General features: G+C 42.9%; 1 protein-coding gene across 1 annotated transcript in view; it reads left to right on the top strand.

Moving 5' to 3' along the window:
• Window positions 1-4: 4 nt before the first annotated feature.
• The window catches only part of PROSER3 (proline and serine rich 3), a 40,012-nt gene continuing 21,086 nt past the window's right edge, over window positions 5-18,930 (top strand). Inside the window, exons 1-2 of the mRNA XM_070763744.1 lie at window positions 5-80; window positions 16,917-17,030. Coding sequence (XP_070619845.1) covers window positions 17,020-17,030 — 11 coding nt within the window. The 5' untranslated portion in view covers window positions 5-80; window positions 16,917-17,019. The remainder of the gene's footprint in view (window positions 81-16,916; window positions 17,031-18,930) is intronic.

Raw genomic sequence — 18,930 nt, 5'->3', positions numbered from 1 at the left:
ATGGCCGGAGGCCCTGTTTACCCTACATCCTTTGCGCGCAGGGACCGCCTTTCCCCCGTTGCTAAGCGACCGTAAAGGCGGTAAGTTTATCCTGTGGTGAGCGGGAAATACTTCGGGGGGTCGCCATGGCGACCCCCCGAAGTGGGTGAAAGTTGTGGGGATTTGAGTCTGGGGCGAGAAGGGCTGTGGGGAGTTACGCCCGACGGCGGTGTTACTGCACCGGATCTGGAGTGGCTCGTAAGCCCTTCCTTCCCTGGGGCAGGAAGGACTACACTTCCTATCGTCCCCATCCGCCTGGGAATGATGGCTTGGGGAGTCCCAGACTTGAGGAAAGCTGTGGGAATACGGCCATTGTTGGGGGTGGGAGGAATATTCAATTTTTTATCCTGCCTTTAAACCATTCGAGGACAAAAGTATGTCTAATACAACATTCATCTCGTATAGCATTTGTAGCATTAGCAACAGCATTTAGATTTATATACAGCTTCACAGTGCTTTACAGCCCTCTCTAAGCGGTATATAGAGAGTAAGGATATTGCTCCCAACAATCTGGGTCCTCATTTTACCGACCTTGGAAAGGTGGAACCTTGAGCCTACTGAGATTCGATCTGCCAAATTGCTGGCAGCCGGTGATTGGCAGAAGTAGCTTCCTATCCCCACCCCCCCCACCCCCAAACAACAAATTTGTGAGAGGATTTGGGTTGAAAGAGTAATTGTCACGTCTTAAGTGGAACTGGAACTCAACACTTTAGGTTCCTAGTCTGGTGCCTTAATCACTAGACTAGACCATAGTTTGTTGTCTAGCCGTTTTGCTTACCTGGAGCTGCATTGAGTGAAAAGGAATTGTCTTGGGCTGCATATAACATATACAGTATAATAATGTATGTAAATAATAAACTTCCTTTTTATTTTTAATAAAGTTTCCTGCTTGAGTAGGGGTTGGACTAGAACATGGGTCTCCAATCTTGACAACTTTTAAGATTTCTGGACTTCAACTCCCAGAATTCTGGAAGTTGAAGTCCACAAGTCTTAAAAGTTGCCAAGGTTGGAGACCTCTTGACTAGAAGACCTCCAAGGTCACTTCCAACTGTTGTTGTGGAGCTGCCTTACTAGCTGTCCAGGGCCACAGGTTTTCCCTAGGCTTCAGGTTGGACATGCTTGCCCTAGACCAGGGGTAGGCAATGTTGGCTCTTCTATGACTTGTAGACTTCACCTCCCATAATTCCTGAGCCAATCATGCTAGCTCAGGAATTCTGGGAGTTGAAGTCCACAGGTCATAGAAGAGCCAACTTTGCTAACTCCTGCCTTAGACCAAAGTGGCTCATTTAGGTATGTTCACTATTGTGAGCTGCACATAAAAGGTGGGATAAAAACATCATTATAAAAACAATGTCGTTTGGCGGGCCCCAGGGGAAGAGCCTTCTCTGTGGTGGCCCCGGCCCTCTAGAATCAACTCCCCCCAGAGATTAGAACGGCCCCCACCCTCCTTGTCTTTCGCAAATTACTCAAGACCCACCTTTGTCGCCAGGCATGGGGGAGTTAGGATATTCATTCCCCTAGGCCATTACAAGTTATGTACGGTATGTTTGGTTTTTATAATAAGGGTTTTTAGTTGTTTTATTAAATTGGATTGTTACATGTTGTTTTTTATCATTGTTGTTAGCCGCCCCGAGTCTGCGGAGAGGGGTGGCATACAAATCCAATAAATAATAATAATAATAATAATAAATAAATAATTATAATCATGCCTCCTTAAGGCTACATTTGGTTCAGTTTATCCTGAGAATAAACCCAATTTAAGGCACTTGAGCCTTGCTTTGGTTGGACAGTAAATATGCATGAGCCATGAATCAGAATCTTGAGTTGCTTCAGAAGGGATATCAGCCTTGGGATCAGTAAGCCTGGATTCAATTGAGGCTGATCAGCCATAGTCATCTCCTTTTCAGTAGGAGCAGTCAGAGGAAGGAAACACAAGTCCCATGTCTAGATGCCTATAGAAGTGAGCATAGCAATATTCTTTCAATGAGACTCCTCCCTAAAAGGTGAAGCCTGAATCATTGCAACCAGCTGTCAGCAGATAGGTTTAAGTAGTTGCTTTGCTGGCGGTCTTTATTGGAAATAACCATTCGGCATTCTAAGTGATGAGTCTTGTTCCTGCTTTATTCTTCAGCTCTAAAACCAATACTCTTTATTTCAAATGCTATCTATATCCATTAAGTGTTCACTGGTATGATGCTAGATTGGACCATTTACCTATTCTTTGCCTCTCTTAATTCCTTTCCTTCATACTTGGAATGATGTATTGGTTTTTGAATCTCAGCCGATGCTAAGCAGGGTTGGGGACTGGTTAGTACAGTACTTGGATGAAAAGCCTCTAAGAAATACCGGTGCTATAAATGGAGAGGTAGGGAAAACATACTGGAGACAGCAATAGCTTCCATTTTGTCACAAAGTCTGTATGAACATGTCTATGAAGTCCAGCTTGCTTGTGCTTCTTGAAAAAAACCATCTAACACGATTAAAACATTCACCTATAATCTTAAAGTTACTATAAAAATAAGTCAAGCACTGGGGCTTGTGAGGTTTTCAGTCAATCTTGTCTCAGATTGAGACTTGCTAGCCTTAACTCTAACACCTGTCTAGGAATATTGCAAAATTCTTGATTAAGCCAGTTGCTGGCCTGAAGAATTTAAAGATTAGAATACTTTAAAATGATGGCATGTTTAGTGTTCCTTAACTTGATCTGAATTTTAAATCTGGTCAACATTAGATTAATGGTGGTATTGTAAACTTTATTGGCCACCCATCTTACTCCAAGTATCTCTGGATATTACTTTTAACAATGTCTATAAAAAGTTTTCTTCGCATTTTAAGTTTTGAATTCCTCACAGCAGGGATTCTGAACTACATAGATTAAATTTGCAACAGGCTGATTTCTTGCTAATTCCTTTTTTTTTTTTTGGTGGAAAGGGGTAGCATTTGTTTTAGTAGGTTTAGATCGTGTTCAACTCTGAGCAAAATATAATTGAGCAGCTTGTGACTTTTCCAGTTATCCAGAAATCATAAATTCAATTATAGGGAAATGCAGTGATTAAACATTTTCACTGAATGATTTTTTTAAAAAGTAACCCTGATAATAACATCCAAGGTCAAGTTATTTGACAGTCTGTTCCCTTTGCTAATTGTTGCTAGCTTTTCTGTATGTGAGAGGTACAGGCAGTTTTCAACTTACAATCATAATTGAGCCCAAAATTTCTGTTGTTAAATAAGATTGTTATGACTTTTTTGGCCACAGTTGTTATCACTGCAGTTGAGAGATTCATTAAAGTGAATTGACTTGGCTTGTCGGAAGGTTGCAAAAGGGGATCATGTGACCCCAGGACACAGCAATGGTCATAAATATGAACCAGATGCCAAGCGGCTAAATTTTGATGACGTGTCTGTGGAGATACTGTAAAGCCCTTCATGGCATCGGACCAGAATATCTCCGGGACTGCCTTCAGGCCTTCTCCGGGTCCCGTCGACTAAACAATGTCGTCTGGCGGGTCCCAGGGGAAGAGCCTTCTCGGCGGAGGCTCCGACTCTCTGGAACCAGCTCCCCCCGGAGATTAGAACTGCCCCCACCCTCCTTGCCTTCCGTAAACTCCTTAAATCTCACCTCTGCCGTCAGGCATGGGGGAATTGAGGTATTCCCCCCTCCCCCGGGCCTATACAATTTATGTATGGTATGTCTGTGTGTATGTCTGGTTTAATAATGGGTTTTTAAATTTTTTAAAATGTATTGTTTTTTATTGTATGTTGTGAGCCGCCCCGAGTCTACGGAGAGGGGTGGCATTCAAATCAAATCAAATCAAATCAAATCAAATCAATAAATAAAGGTAGGTCGTAACTGTGAAAAATGGTCATAAGTCACATTTTTCAGTGCCATTGTAAGTTGAGGACTGCCTATATTTATACACACAAGCAATGCAGGTTTCAGTTGCTTTGGAGTTCAACTTGGACTAGAGATGATCTGAACTGGGCATCTAGTAGAAGGTATTCAGATGTTACACACATAATACAAATAATATAAAGTTTGCATCATTCCCATGGTGGCTCAACTGTCATGCAGTGTGCGCATGTGAGGCCTTGCCCTTTGCCTCTCCTTGCAGATGCTCTGAAATCAAGTTGTGCTAATTACAATGTTTATGTTCCAATGGGCTTGTATAGGACAATTGTCTTCAAGCGTATCTTTTTGCAACAGTCCTTCATTTTTGCATGCAAAACAGCTGTCACTTGGACACATTAATAATTCTGAACCTTTCTGGACACTTGGCCTTTTAAAAGGTCAGGTAGATGAAGTGGAAACTCAGAGGCTGTGTTTCTGTTCTTAGGTACAAATTGCCATCTTGGAAGTACTGTAGTGATATTCTATTGGTAAATTGGAGTTGTTTCTTTTCAGGCTATTAAATTTATAAATATATGATCCAAGAAGAGTACTTCTACATTGGCTGCCGATCAGTTTCCGGTCACAATTCAAAGTGTTGGTTATGACCTTTAAAGCTCTGCATGGCATTGGACCAGAGTACCTCCGGAACCGCCTACTACTGCACGAATCCCAGCGATCGATAAGGTCCCACAGAGTTGGCCTTCTCCGGGTCCCGTCGACCAAACAATGTCGTTTGGCGGGCCCCAGGGGAAGAGCCTTCTCTGTGGCAGCCCCGGCCCTCTGGAATCAACTCCCCCGGGAGATTAGAACTGCCCCCACACTCCTTGTCTTTCGTAAATTACTCAAGACCCATCTATACCGCCAGGCATGGGGGAGTTGAGACACCTTTCCCCCAGGCTTTTTTTATATTTATGTTTGGGTATGTGTATGTTGTTTGCTTTTTTAAATATGATAGGGTTTTATGTGCTTTTTAATATTAGATTTGTTTTCGCTATTGTTTTTATTATTGTTGTGAGCTGCCATGAGTCTTCGGAGAGGGGCGGCATACAAATCTAATAAATTGAATTAAATTGAATTCTGAGTACTTGCTAGGCCTGGGTTAAGCCGCCCTCTTTCTTCCCCCTTGTCAATCTCATCATTTCTGGGAATACACAAATATCTCTTTCTCTCATCACTACAGCAGCTTTAAATGAGCCTCCTAGATTTAGATTTTATACGATGCCTCATATAACTGCTTTTGTATCTGCTGCATCATTAATGCTAATTTACTAGGCTGAATACTTTGGACTACAGTAAACAACTCCTGGGTTTATTGAAATGGAAATCCAGCTTGCATGTCTTTGAATCATCCAAGAAACCATTTGGCTTTCAAGTGGAAGAAAGCAGCATAGCATTATCTCCTTGATTCATTAAGCTTGTCTATAAAATTGAAAACTCCAAGCAGATTCAGTGCTATTCATACATTTAATAAATTCTGATTGCGCTATTTTTTTTTTGGAAAATGACTTTTTATACTCGTATGTAATAGTTCCTCTTTTCCCAATTTGTTTAACATAATTACATATTAGTGTTGAGGTGACTATACATTGTGCTTATATGTAAGGGCTAATACAGCTATGGAGGTGTTTCAGAAATAAAATGCTTTTGGTCTTCAACCCATTAATGTAACCATTAGAAACGAACACAAAAAGTAATTGTCTGGTTAAAAGGAACAATGATCCTTACAGAGAACTTTAAAAAGCAAGTTAGATATTACCTCTAAGTCTTGCATAAAGTGATGGTAGGGTAGTTAACCTGGAAGATTTCCCATATTTTATAATCGCTATGGTGAAATATGATTAATTTAAGGAAAATATTGGTCTAGATTAGATTTCACACAATGGAGTATTGAATTCGGCTTCTGGCTTGAATAGTGTGTGTTTATAAGCACTTACCTAACATAGAAACATAGAAGTCTGACGGCAGAAAAAGACCTCATGGTCCATCTAGTCTGCCCTTATACTATTTCCTGTATTTTATCTTAGGATGGATATATGTTTATCCCAGGCATGTTTAAATTCAGTTACACTGTACTGTGGATTTATCTACCACGTCTGCTGGAAGTTTGTTCCAAGGATCTACTACTCTTTCAGTAAAATAATATTTTCTCATGTTGCTTTTGATCTTTCCCCCAACTAACTTCAGATTGTGTTCCCTTGTCCTTGTGTTCACTTTCCTATTAAAAACACTTCCCTCCTGGACCTTATTTAACCCTTTAATATATTTAAATGTTTCGATCATGTCCCCCCTTTTCCTTCTGTCCTCCAGACTATACAGATTGAGTTCATTAAGTCTTTCCTGATACGTTTTATGCTTAAGACTTTCCACCATTCTTGTAGCACGTCTTTGGACCCGTTCAATTTTGTCAATATCTTTTTGTAGGTGAGGTCTCCAGAACTGAACACAGTATTCCAAATGTGGTCTCACCAGCATTCTATATAGCGGGATCATAATCTCCCTCTTCCTGCTTGTTATACCTCTAGCTATGCAGCCAAGCATCCTACTTGCTTTCCCTACCGCCTGACTGCACTGTTCACCCATTTTGAGACTGTCAGAAATCATTACCCCTAAATCCTTTTCTTCTGAAGTTTTTGCTAACACAGAACTGCCTATACAATACTCAGATTGAGGATTCCTTTCCCCCAAGTGCATTATTTTACATTTGGAAACATTAAACTGCAGTTTCCATTGCTTTGACCATTTATCTAGTAAAGCTAAATCATTTACCATATTACAGACGCCTTCAGGAATATCAACCCTATTGCACACTTTAGAGTCATCGGCAAATAGGCAAACCTTCCCTACCAAACCTTCCCCTATGTCACTCACAAACATATTAAAAAGAATAGGACCCAGAACAGACCCTTGTGGCACACTGCTTGTAACCTGACTCTGCTCTGAATACTTGCCATTAACAATAACTCTCTGATGTCGACGCTTCAGCCAGCTGCAAATCCATTGAACTATCCAGGGATTAAGTCCAATCTTCACTAAAATGATCACACAAAAAGAGAAATCAGACCAAATGACTTTTTTCCTCTCTGTTCCTTTTATGCTGATAATTGGAATTTCTGGCAACAAAAAAAAGAAGCCAAAAAACAAAAGAAAAACCCCAAAACATATAACCATATCAAGAGAAGGGTTGTTCTTGTCTGAGCAGGTGCCATGAAATAAACCACAAGCTATTACTTTAAGGCCCATCTGGACTGAAGAGTTTTTCTTCTTTGTGCCACCATATTAAAATGCAAAGGCAGTCTGCTTTGAGTGCCAAGGCACAGAGCAATTCTTTAAACCTGCCAACCTAAAGAAAACCACTTTGTGTTCTGTCTGGGTCCCCCCAGACGCCAACACCAACCAAAAAGAGTAGCCAGACACACGGGTAAAAAGCAAAGGCAGTTTATATACTGGAAAGCAAACACAGGTAACAAAAACTGTTCTTACAGACAGGAACACGATGAAGCTTCACAGAGGTTTCACGAAGGCCAGGCAATAAAACAGGATTCTTGCTGGCAAAAACAACACTGGAGATAATAAAACCCACGCCTCCCCCAAGTCTTTCAGCCTTCTAGGCCACAAGCCAAGATCAGAGACGCCAAGAATCGAAGCAAGGTCACAGGACTCCCAGTTGATAACCCTCCACAAGACTGTAAGGGCGGGCCTGCCCTTTCAACCCTGCTGAGGAGAACCACACCCAAACCCAGCTGTTGCCAATTCAGGGATGGAAATATCTTTCTAATTGGCCCCGTCTTTGAGCTGCACGTCTCTGCCTCATGTCTATTATATCCTGTACGTCTTCATCCAATGAATTCAGGCTACTAGCTGGGGAGAGGCCCCCCCCGGGGGTCTCAGGCTGCTGTCCCTCCTCCTCTTCCTGACGTTCCTCTCCCCCGTCTGCCTGGTCCTCCCCCTCCTGGTCACTGTCCTCCTCCTCTGGGCATGGATCCGGCAGAGCTCCAGCCGGTCCCTGAGGAGCCTCAGGCTGCATCACAACACTTTGAAACCCAGCGTAAAAACACCGAGGCAGTCCAAACTCTTTAGCAACACATGACAAGGTCCATATTTTCCTACAATTCTGTCGGTTGGGTGAAAATAATAGGCAGCTCTCAAGAAATTCAAGATGAATGATAGGTTTGGAAAGGAACCGAGGCTGCCATCCTTAGTTCATCAAGCCTCAGACTGCAATGCCATTATTGCCCGTGCAAATGATGGATTTTCCCTTTCCATCTTCAAGAGTTGGAGGGGGAAGGACAATGGCCTGTTTTTCAAAGAGTGTGTCATACTTATCGGCTCAGTGTTTTTCACACTGAAAAGCCTATGGGAATTCCTGCACTCACGCTGTGTTTAATATTGTATTTGCTTTTATTCTCCAGCTTTGATGTGCAGTAGCACTGTGCAGATGCCCTTGTGCCTGGTTCATTCATCAGTATTTGATCCAGACACCACTGGTGGCCAGAATTGGCACGAAACGGGAGCAGTGGGGAGAAAGATGCGAGAAAATGTGTGTGTTTTGTAGAGTGATCTCAAAGGAGTTTGTAGCTTGGGAATCCTGTAATTTCTGCTGTCTGCACGGATGTTAATCTTGCTGAATTCAAATGTTTTTTTAAAAAATTGTACTGCAAACCTATTGAAAACCCAATTGCATTTTTCCACAGCATTTTAGGAGAAGGAGAACTTTGGAGCTTAGAAGGATTTGTGTCCTGTTGTCCTCTAAGTGGGGAAAAAACAGGCAATGCCTTTATGTAACAAGGAATAAGGAGAAACTTCCTAATAGTGAGGACAATTAACCAGTGGAACAGCTTGCCTTTACAAGTTGTGGTTTGCTTCATCACTGGAGGTTTTCAAGAAGGGACTGGACAGCCACTTGTCTGAAATGGTATAGGATCTCTTGCTTGAGCAGGGGGTTGAACTACATTCAGAAGACTTCAAGGCCCCTTCCAGCTCTATTCTGAATTAAGTAGCTTAAAGCTTGCTTCTCTTCTGCTGAAGATGCAGAGAAAAAGAAGAGAACAAAGGCAAATAATAATAATAATAGTAATAACAACAACAACAACAACAACAACAACACTGGATCCACTGGAACTTGTGCCGGAACTACCATTTACCAGTGGCAAAGAACTGGTGGGATCATAAGCCCGAAAAAGTGGTCGAAAATGAGCAAGCAAAACTACTGTGGGACTTCCGACTTCAGGCTGACCGAATTCTGAAGCATAACACACCAGACATTGTGATTGTGGAGAAAAAGAAAGTATGGATCATCGACATCGCAATCCCAGGAGACAGCAGAATTGAGGAGAAGCAGCTAGAGAAATTAGTGAAATACGAAGATCTAAAAATCGAGCTGCAACGACTCTGGTATAAGCCTGTGAAAGTGGTCCCAGTGGTACTTGGCACGCTGGGCGCAGTGCCAAAGGATCTCAGCGGACATTTGAAAACCATCAGAATTGACAAAATCTCCATCTGTCAATTGCAAAAGGCCGCTTTACTGGGATCGACAAACATAATTCGCTGCTACATCACACAGTCCTAGGTGCTTGGGAAGCGCCCGACTGGTGATGAAACACGAAATCCAGCATAGTGATCTCGTTTGATGTGTTGTACTGACATAATAACAACAACAATAACAACAACAACATAGTTGGAAGAGACCTTTGAGGTCTTCGAGTCCAACTCTTGCTTAGACAGGAAACCCTACACTACTTCAGACAGATGTTTATCCAACATGTGATTAAAAACTTCCAGTGTTGGGGCATTCACAACTTCTGGAGTCAAGCTGTTCCACTGATTTGTCAGGAAATTTCTCCTTAGTCCTAAGTTACTTCTTTCCTTGTTTAGTTTTCACCCACTGCTTCTTGTTCTACCCTCAGGTGCTTTGGAGAATAGGTTGACTCCTTCATCTTTGTGGCAACCCCTGAGATATTGGAACACTGCTATCATGTCTCCCCTGGTTCTTCTTTTCATTAAACTGGCCATGCCCAGTTCCTGTAACCATTCTTCATGTGTTTTAGTCTCCAATCCCCTAATCATCTTTGTCGCTCTTCTCTGTACTTTTTCTAAAGTCTCAATATCCTTTTTGCATCGTGGCGACCAAACCTGAATGCAGTGTTCCAAATGTGGCCTTGCCCAGGCCTTATAAAGTGGTATTAACACTTCATGTGAACTTGATTCTATCCCTCTGTTAATGCAGCCTAGAACTGTGTTGGCTATTTTGGCAGCTGCTGCACATTGCTGGCTTATATTTAAATGGTTGTCCACTAGGACTCCAAGATCCCTCTCGCAGTCATTACTGTTGAGCAATGTACCACATATACTGTACCTGTGTGTTTTGTTTTTCTTCCCTAAATCTAGAACCTTACTTTTTTTCACCGCTGAATTTCATTTGCTGGTCAGCCCTTTTCCTCTAAGACGCTGTGTGGTTATGGGCTCAGAAGCACAAATCAGTCCAAAGGATCCAAGAATTGCTGCAGTATGAGAGCGATATTTATTTATTTATTTATTTATTTATTTATTTATTTATTTATATATATATATATTTTTATTTTATCTATCTATCTATCTATCTATCTATCTATCTATCTATCTATCTATCTATCTATCTATCTATCTATCAATAATCTATCTATTTATTGGATTTGTATGCCGCCCCTCTCCGGAGACTCGGAGCGGCTAACAGCAATAATAAAACAGTGTACAATAGTAATCTAATACTAAAAACGATTAAAAACACATTAATATAAAAACCAGACATACATACATACATACATACATAACATGCATAGAATTGTAAAGGCCTAGGGGGAAAGAGGATCTCAATTCCCTCATGCCTGACGGCAGAGGTGGGTTTTAAGTAGCTTACGAAAGGCAAGGAGGGTGGGGGCAATTCTAATCTCTGGGAGGAGTTGGTTCCAGAGGGCCGGGGCCGCCACAGAGAAGGCTCTTCCCCTGGGTCCCGCCAAGCGACACTGTTTAGTTGACGGGACCCGGAGAAGATCCACTCTGTGGGACCTAACTGGTCGCTGGGATTCGTGCAGCAGAAGGCGGTCCCTGAGATAATCTGCTCCGGTGTCATGAAGGGCTTTATAGGTCATAACCAACACTTTGAATTGTGACCGGAAACTGATCGGCAACCAATGCAGACTGCGGAGTGTTGGTGTAACATGGGCATATTTGGGAAAACCCATGTTTGCTCTCGCAGCTGCATTCTGCATGATCTGAAGTTTCCGAACATTTTTCAAAGGTAGCCCAATGTAGAGAGCGTTACAGTAGTCGAGCCTCGAGGTGATGAGGGCATGAGTGACTGTGAGCAGTGACTCCTGGTCCAAGTAGGGTCGCAACTGGTGCACAAGGCGAACCTGGGCGAACGCCCTCCTCGCCACAGTTGAAAAATGATATTTATTATTTATTTATTTATTATTTATTATTTAGATTTGTATGCCGCCCCTTTCCGCAGACTCGGGGCGGCTCACAACAAAATACAGCGCATCATAACAAATCGAAATAGATTTAAAAACATTTAGAAATATTTAAAAGGATATTGCTCCAGCCATGACTTGTTTTCCTAAACAGAAGGCAATCTCTACCTACCCCTAGGATCACGGGTTGCTGTAGATAGAACCGGTGTGTCAGATGCAAGAAACAACCTCCTAATCAGTAAATGTCAACTGCTGTGACAAGCCATCTTGGAACAATTGGTGCATAAAGATTTGGTAGGAAAGTGCTGGACCCTGCTGGCAGCTTCATCAGGAAGGGAATTCCTCTCTTCCATGCTGAGATTGTAGAAGCTAAGCTTTCCTGTGGGTATGCAGCATGTATGGATAATTGGGAACCACGTTTAGCTACTGGCACGTCACTCAGTGGTCCCTCTCATGTTCGAAAACGGCGTGTGGCAATTGGAACGGAAAGAGAGTGTTGTTCTTTCCTGCGTGGCCGTGAAGCTTAGAGGGAACATTATTATTATTATATTATTATTATTATTATTATTATTATTATTATTATTATTATTATTTATTGGATTTGTATGCCGCCCCTCTCCACAGACTCAGGGTGGCTAACAACAGCAATAAAACATATAACAAAATCCAATACTAAAAACAGTTAAAAACCCATTACAGTAGTCCCTCGCTATACCGCGCTTCACCTACTGCGGCTTCACTTCATCGCGGGTTCCTGAGGAAGTCGATCGGCAGATTTAAACAGCCCGCCGAACTCGATCGGCAGGTTTTTTTAAAAAAAAAAAATCTAAAATTGTAAATACTGTATTTAAATACTGTATTTAAAATAAATACTGTGTGGGAAGGGTTTATAAACACTTAAAACAATGAAAACCTACCAAACAATTACAATATAAATACTTAAATAAGTACTATCAGTCGATAAATTCCCCATCGCGGATTTCACCTATCGCGGCCAGGTCTGGAACGTAACACCAGCGATAGGTGAGGGACTACTGTATATAAAAACCAATCATACATACAGACATACCATGCATAAAATTGCAAAGGCCTAGGGGGAAGTGTATCTCAGTTCCCCCATGCCTGGCGGCAGAGGTGGGTTTTAAGCAGCTTTCGAAAGGCAAGAAGGGTGGGGGCAATTCTAATCTCTGGGGGGGAGTTGGTTCTAGAGGGCTGGGGCCACCACAGAGAAGGCTCTTCCTCTGGGTCCCGCCAAACGACATTGTTTGCTTGACGGGACCCGGAGAAGACCCACTCTGTGGGACCTAACTGGTCGCTGGGATTCGTGCAGCAGAAGGCGGTCCCTGAGGTAATCTGGTCCGGTGCCATGAAGGGCTTTATAGGTCATAACCAACACTTTGAATTGTGACCGGAAACTGATCGGCAACCAATGCAGACTGCGGAGTGTTGGTGTAACATGGGCATATTTAGGAAAGCCCATGATTGCTCTCGCAGCTGCATTCTGCACGATCTGAAGTTTCCGAACACTTTTCAAAGGTAGCCCCATGTAGAAAGCGTTACAGAAGTCGAGCCTCGAGGTGATGAGGGCATGAGTGACTGTGAGCAGTGAGTCCCGGTCCAAATAGGGTCGCAACTGGTGCACCAGGCGAACCTGGGCAAACGCCCCCCTCGCCACAGCTGAAAGTAGTTTCTCTAATGTGAACTGTGGATCAAGGAGGACGCCCAAGTTGTGAACCCTCTCTGAGGGGGTCAATAGTTCCCCTCCCCCAGGGTGATGGACGGACAGATGGAATTGTCCTTGTGAGGCAAGACCCACAGCCACTCTGTCTTGTCTGGGTTGAGTTTGAGTTTGTTGACACCCATCCAGGCCCCAACAGCCTCCAGGCACCGGCACATCACTTCCACTGCTTCGTTGACTGGACATGGGGTGGAGATGTATAACTGGGTATCATTGATGCCACCGCCACCGAATTCTTGCAATACAATTTCATTTCTGCAAGAACAGCCTATTCCCCTGAGCCTCGAGGGGAATATTTCCTGCCCTGACTCTGATTCTTAATTCTTAAGCCATATTAAGGATCGTGACTAGCAAAAGCAGTGGCTTGCATTACTCTGTCAAAAACTACTGTCTTTCAGTCTCTAGGAGACTGAGAGAAAACCACATTGGGATGGCGGACTAGGAACTACGCCACCTTTGATCACTTGGGCTCGTACAGTTTTTTCTCCAGAGCAAAGGATTCTGTGCTGTTGGTTGCATCATGCTGTTCACTGTGCCGGGGATATAGTAGGGTCAGTGAATGAGGTGCATTCACAGGAGATGGAGGGGGGGGGGGAGGACAAAAAACTGTTGCCTTGGCAACCGCGTATGAGGGGGGTGGCTGGCATAGCACCATGGAAATTTCCTTCCCAACTGCGCAAGAGGTGGCTGCAAAGAATTCCTTGCTTGGAAGCCCAGGAAAGTTAGGAACCGGAAAGACTGTTGAGCAGCAAAGCAGCTGATGGGAACAAGCTGGGATTCCAATAGTTTTGGAACTGCATTGCATTTCAAGTATGGGTTGAGCTAACCAGGAAATTCCTTTGAATGTGGATCAATCTCTAGACACCTGTGGTTGACCTGCATGCTGAATACTCAATGTGCAGCTCCAGAGCTCTCAGGGGTGGGCGCCAAAAAAGGCTAAGTCGTGGCAACTCTGAAGGGAGCATTTGACATTTTGTAAGTGTTCTGTCGGGCTCTCTGGTAGAATCCTCCCAAAAATTCACAGGTACAAATTTCAGACACACACACGTTTGAAAATTCAAAACAATGTTCTTTATAATGAAAATTCACTTAAACTAAACCCTCTTTTTGGATAGCAAAGAGCACTCGTCTCCAAAGAAGCTGGTAATTTGTACAAGTCCCTTATCAGTTCTGTGATACTTAACTTGCAGCTGTGAGGCAATTCACAGTCCTTTCACAAAGCGAAACACACTCTACTCTGGTTTAGTTTCAAAGCGGGGAAAAATCAGCACACAAAAGGTCAAAGTCAGCAAAGCAGGCATGAAACACAATGATCAGATAATCCTCCACAATGGCCAAACCCACAGGCTGCTATTTATAGCAGCCTCACTAATTACAACAGCCCCACCCAACCACAGGTGGCCTCATTTTCTTTGATAATAATCTCTCAGTTGTTGTTGCCTATGCATCGCGTGGCTGTATCATTAACTCTTGTTCCGAATCCAAGGAGGAGCTAGATAATTGATCTCCTTCTGAGCTGTCTGCCCCACTCTCCTCCCTGTCACTCATGTCTTCTTGGTCAGAGGAGCCTTCATCAGCAGATTCCACCGGGGGGGGGGGGCAAAACAGGCCTGCAGCATGTGGATGTCTCCCCCACATCCACAGTCCTTGGGGCAGGAGCAGGGCCAGAGCTAACCACAACAGTAAGGATCTTGAAAGCAAATGTATATTTTACCCCCTGATGATTGTATCTGCTCTACGGAAAGGGGCGGCATACAAATCTAATAAATAAAATAAATAAAATAAATAAATAAATTGTATCTGATTCTCAGTGGCTCTATGGACCAGGCACTAAGACCAATTTTCTGTTTATTTTCTGTTTATTTATTCTACTTACAGCCACCTATATTTACAGGCTGTGAACGATAAATCATAATGTATTAAGTGCTTTCACCAAGGTATGGTACAATTGAGAATGGCACACAGTAATTACAGTGAATTCAATAAAGTTTAGTCATGACCTCATACTCAAGTCAGTAAGCAGCTGTTAACCAATAAGACAAAACAGACACAACTATGGGTAATTGCATATTGGAATTCAGGACGGCATTGGTGAGATTCCTAGGAAGCATCTCATGGGGCAAACCTATCAAATGTCCTTAATTTGTACAAGGCTGCTGCATCATTTGCTGCTTAGCAAATTTGTAGCCTTGGGATATTTGTGCCGGCATAATTTAAAGGCTGGCTTTGAAAGTATTATTAATTTGCTATACATGGAGTGTTTCTGTTTATTTAAGTCTCCCATCCTCACCGTGCCCCATTTCTAATGATCAAAGGACTTGTATCTTGGCACTTTCTTTTACTGATTTCACATATTGTAAGTTTGTATTTTAAGCAAGAGTTTATCTTGCCAGGTTCACATATAATGCTAAGCCATAAATTAATCAGTTGTGTTGAGGCTTCCTTTGATATATGAATTTGTCATCTGTGCTTTACAATTTATTTAGGTTAGCTTTTAACCTGCTCCTATGTATTCTTTAGATTAAGAGATTGGACCTGAGAAGCATTTTTTAAAAATGATGTTCATTGTTGAGCAGTGATAGTGATCCTATGGCACAGAGCCATATCTGCTGGTACGCCATCCGTTGCCCTAGCTCAGCTCCAACGTGCATGTGTGTGCCGGCCAGCTGATTTTAGGCACCCACAGAGGCTCTGTGAGGGCGTTTTGGGCTTCCAGAGAGCCTCTGAAGGGATGGGGAAGGGCGTTTTTGCCCTCCACCAGCTCCTGGAAAGCCTTTCGAGCCTGGGGAGGGAAAACACGAGCCTACTGGGCCCATCAGAAGTGGGGAAACAGATAGTTTCTGGCCTTGAGAGGCCTCGGTGGTGGTGGTGGGGGAGTTGTTTTTGTCCTCCCCAGGCATTGAATTATGGGTGTGGGCACTCGCGTGTGCATTATTATTATTATTATTATTATTATTATTATTATTATTATTATTATTAGCAGACACGCTCTATCTATTTGTTTGTTTGTTTGTTTATTTGTTTGTTTGTTGGATTTGTATGCCGCCCTTCTCCGTAGACTCGGGGCGGCTAACAACAATAATAAAAAACAGCATGTAAATCCAATACTAAAACAACTAAAAAACCCTTATTGTAAAACCAAACATACATACAAACAAACAAACATACCATGCATAAATTGTAAAGGCCTAGGGGGAAAGAATATCTCAGTTCCCCCATGCCTGACGGCAGAGGTGGGTTTTAAGGAGCTTACGAAAGGCGAGGAGGGTGGGGGCAATTCTAATCTCCGGGGGGAGTTGGTTCCAGAGGGATGGGGCCGCCACAGAGAAGGCTCTTCCCCTGGCCCCCGCCAAACGACATTGTTTAGTTGACGGGACCCGGAGAAGGCCCACTCTGTACCTGGGGGAAAAAAAGATTCGCCATCACTGCTCTAGGGGACAAGATGATGGTTTGGAGGGAGCATTGAAAACGGAAGCTTTGTAGCCAGTAACCCTCCTCTTTTCCCCCAAGAAAAACCTGTTTCTACAGGAACAGGGCTGACCAGGGTCTTCGGAGAGGGGCGGCATACAAATCCAAATAATAAATAAATAAATAAATAAATAATGTCCTCTATAGTGGATGGTCCTTAGCAGAACAAAAGACTGCATCTTTGCATTAAGCATCTTCTTTATCATCATTACCAAAACCTAACCAAAGAGAAATTGAAACTCTACAAAAGCCAAGACTAGGCAAAATAATTAAATTGTCTGATGCCCTAAGTATTTATTATTTACTGGATGCTCTTCTGTTTGTTTGCTCATAGAACACGCTTTGGAAAACCAGACATCATTTTCATGAGGAGAATAGGCAAATATATTTCCAGCACGATTTAAACCAGCTCTCTGCAAACATTGTGGTGGAAAGCAATGGATTCTAGGTACAAGAGTGGATACCTATTTTTTGTCTTGGAATACTGTGGCAAAGGTGAATAGAATAAATACTGGTATAATAAGTTCAGTTAGCTGCTTCTAAGAAACGAGGTGGTACCATAATATGACTCTCTGTAAATCCAACTACTGTACACAGATTGACGTATACTCCGAGTATACCAGAGGAATATAATTTTAAGGTTCCTGCTGTTAAAAAAAATATATATATTGGAAACAACATGGGGAAGACATTTCAAAATCTTTCTCTGTAATATGGTAAATGATTTAGCTTTACTAGATAAGTGGTCAAAGCAATGGAAACTGCAGTTTAATGTTTCCAAATGTAAAATAATGCACTTGGGGAAAAGGAATCCTCAATCTGAGTACAGTGATCCCTCGAGTATCGCGAGGGTTACGTTCCAAGACCCCTCGCGATAATCGATTTTTCGCGATATAGTGGTGCGGAAGTAAAAACACCATCTGCGCATGCACACCCTTTTTCCATGGCCGCGCATGCGCAGATGGTGGAGTTTGTGTGGGCGGCGGGGAAGACCCAGGGAAGGTTTCTTCGGCCGCCCAGCAGCTGATCTGCTCGGCAGCGCGGCAGCAGCGATTAGCCGAAGATCGGGGTTTCCCCGCCGCCCACGCAAAGGGGAAACCCCGATCTTCGGCTCCTCGCTGCTGCCCGCCCGCCGCTCGCCCGCCTGCCCGCCGCCCGCCGCTCGAGAGCAAGAGGGGGAGAGATAGAGAAAGAGAGAGAAGGAAAGAAAGAGATGAGAGAGGGAGGAAGAGAGTGTGAGAGAGGAAGAAGCAAGATAGAGAAAGAGAGAGAGAAAGAAAGATGAGAAAGGAAGAGAGTGACGTCATCGGGTGGGAAAAACCGCGATACTGTATAGCAAAAAAACCGTGGAGTATTTTTTAATTAATATTTTTTGAAAAAACACGATATAGCGTTTCGCGAAGATCGAGATCGCGAAAATCGAGGGATCACTATTGCATTGGCAGTTCTGTGTTAGCAAAAACTTCAGAAGAGAAGGATTTAGGGGTAGTGATTTCTGACAGTCTCAAAATGGGTGAGCAGTGTGGTCGGGCAGTAGGAAAAGCAAGTAGGATGCTTGGCTGCATAGCTAGAGGTATAACAAGCAGGAAGAGGGAGATTGTGATCCCCTTATATAGAGCGCTGGTGAGACCACATTTGGAATACTGTGTTCAGTTCTGGAGACCTCACCTACAAAAAGATATTGACAAAATTGAACGGGTCCAAAGACGGGCTACAAGAATGGTGGAAGGTCGTAAGCATAAAACGTATTAGGAAAGACTTCATGAACTCAATCTGTATAGTCTGGAGGACAGAAGGAAAAGGGGGGACATGATCGAAACATTTAAATATGTTAAAGGGTTAAATAAGGTCCAGGAGGGAAGTGTTTTTAATAGGAAAGTGAACACAACAAGGGGACACAATCTGAAGTTAGTTGGGGGAAAGATCAAAAGCAACGTGAGAAAATATTATTTTACTGAAAGTAGTAGATCCTTGGAACAAACTTCCAGCAGACGTGGTTGGTAAATCCACAGTAACTGAATTTAAACATGCCTGGGATGAATATAGATCCATTGTAAGATAAAATACAGGAAATAGTATAAGGGCAGACTAGATGGACCATGAGGTCTTTTTCTGCCGTCAGTCTTCTATGTTTCTATGTTTCTCTGTATGCTGTACTGCTAAATGCACTGAGGACAGGAACAAGTCTGAATTATATCGCCTTATTCTAGCAGCCTCATTTCCCATAGCGTGTAAACTACAGCTATAGATGTTCACACACAATCCATCTAATCCAGTCAGAACCCGATGAAAAGCAGGGCACAGATGTGCTTGGATCCACTCATTCAGTTTTCCCAGAGATTGTCACT

Source organism: Erythrolamprus reginae, chromosome 11, assembly GCF_031021105.1.
Source record: "Erythrolamprus reginae isolate rEryReg1 chromosome 11, rEryReg1.hap1, whole genome shotgun sequence".
In the NCBI taxonomy this organism is placed as follows: domain Eukaryota; kingdom Metazoa; phylum Chordata; class Lepidosauria; order Squamata; family Dipsadidae; genus Erythrolamprus; species Erythrolamprus reginae.
The sequence above is the reverse complement of the archived record's forward strand: the minus strand, read 5'-3'. Positions and strand labels throughout refer to the sequence as shown.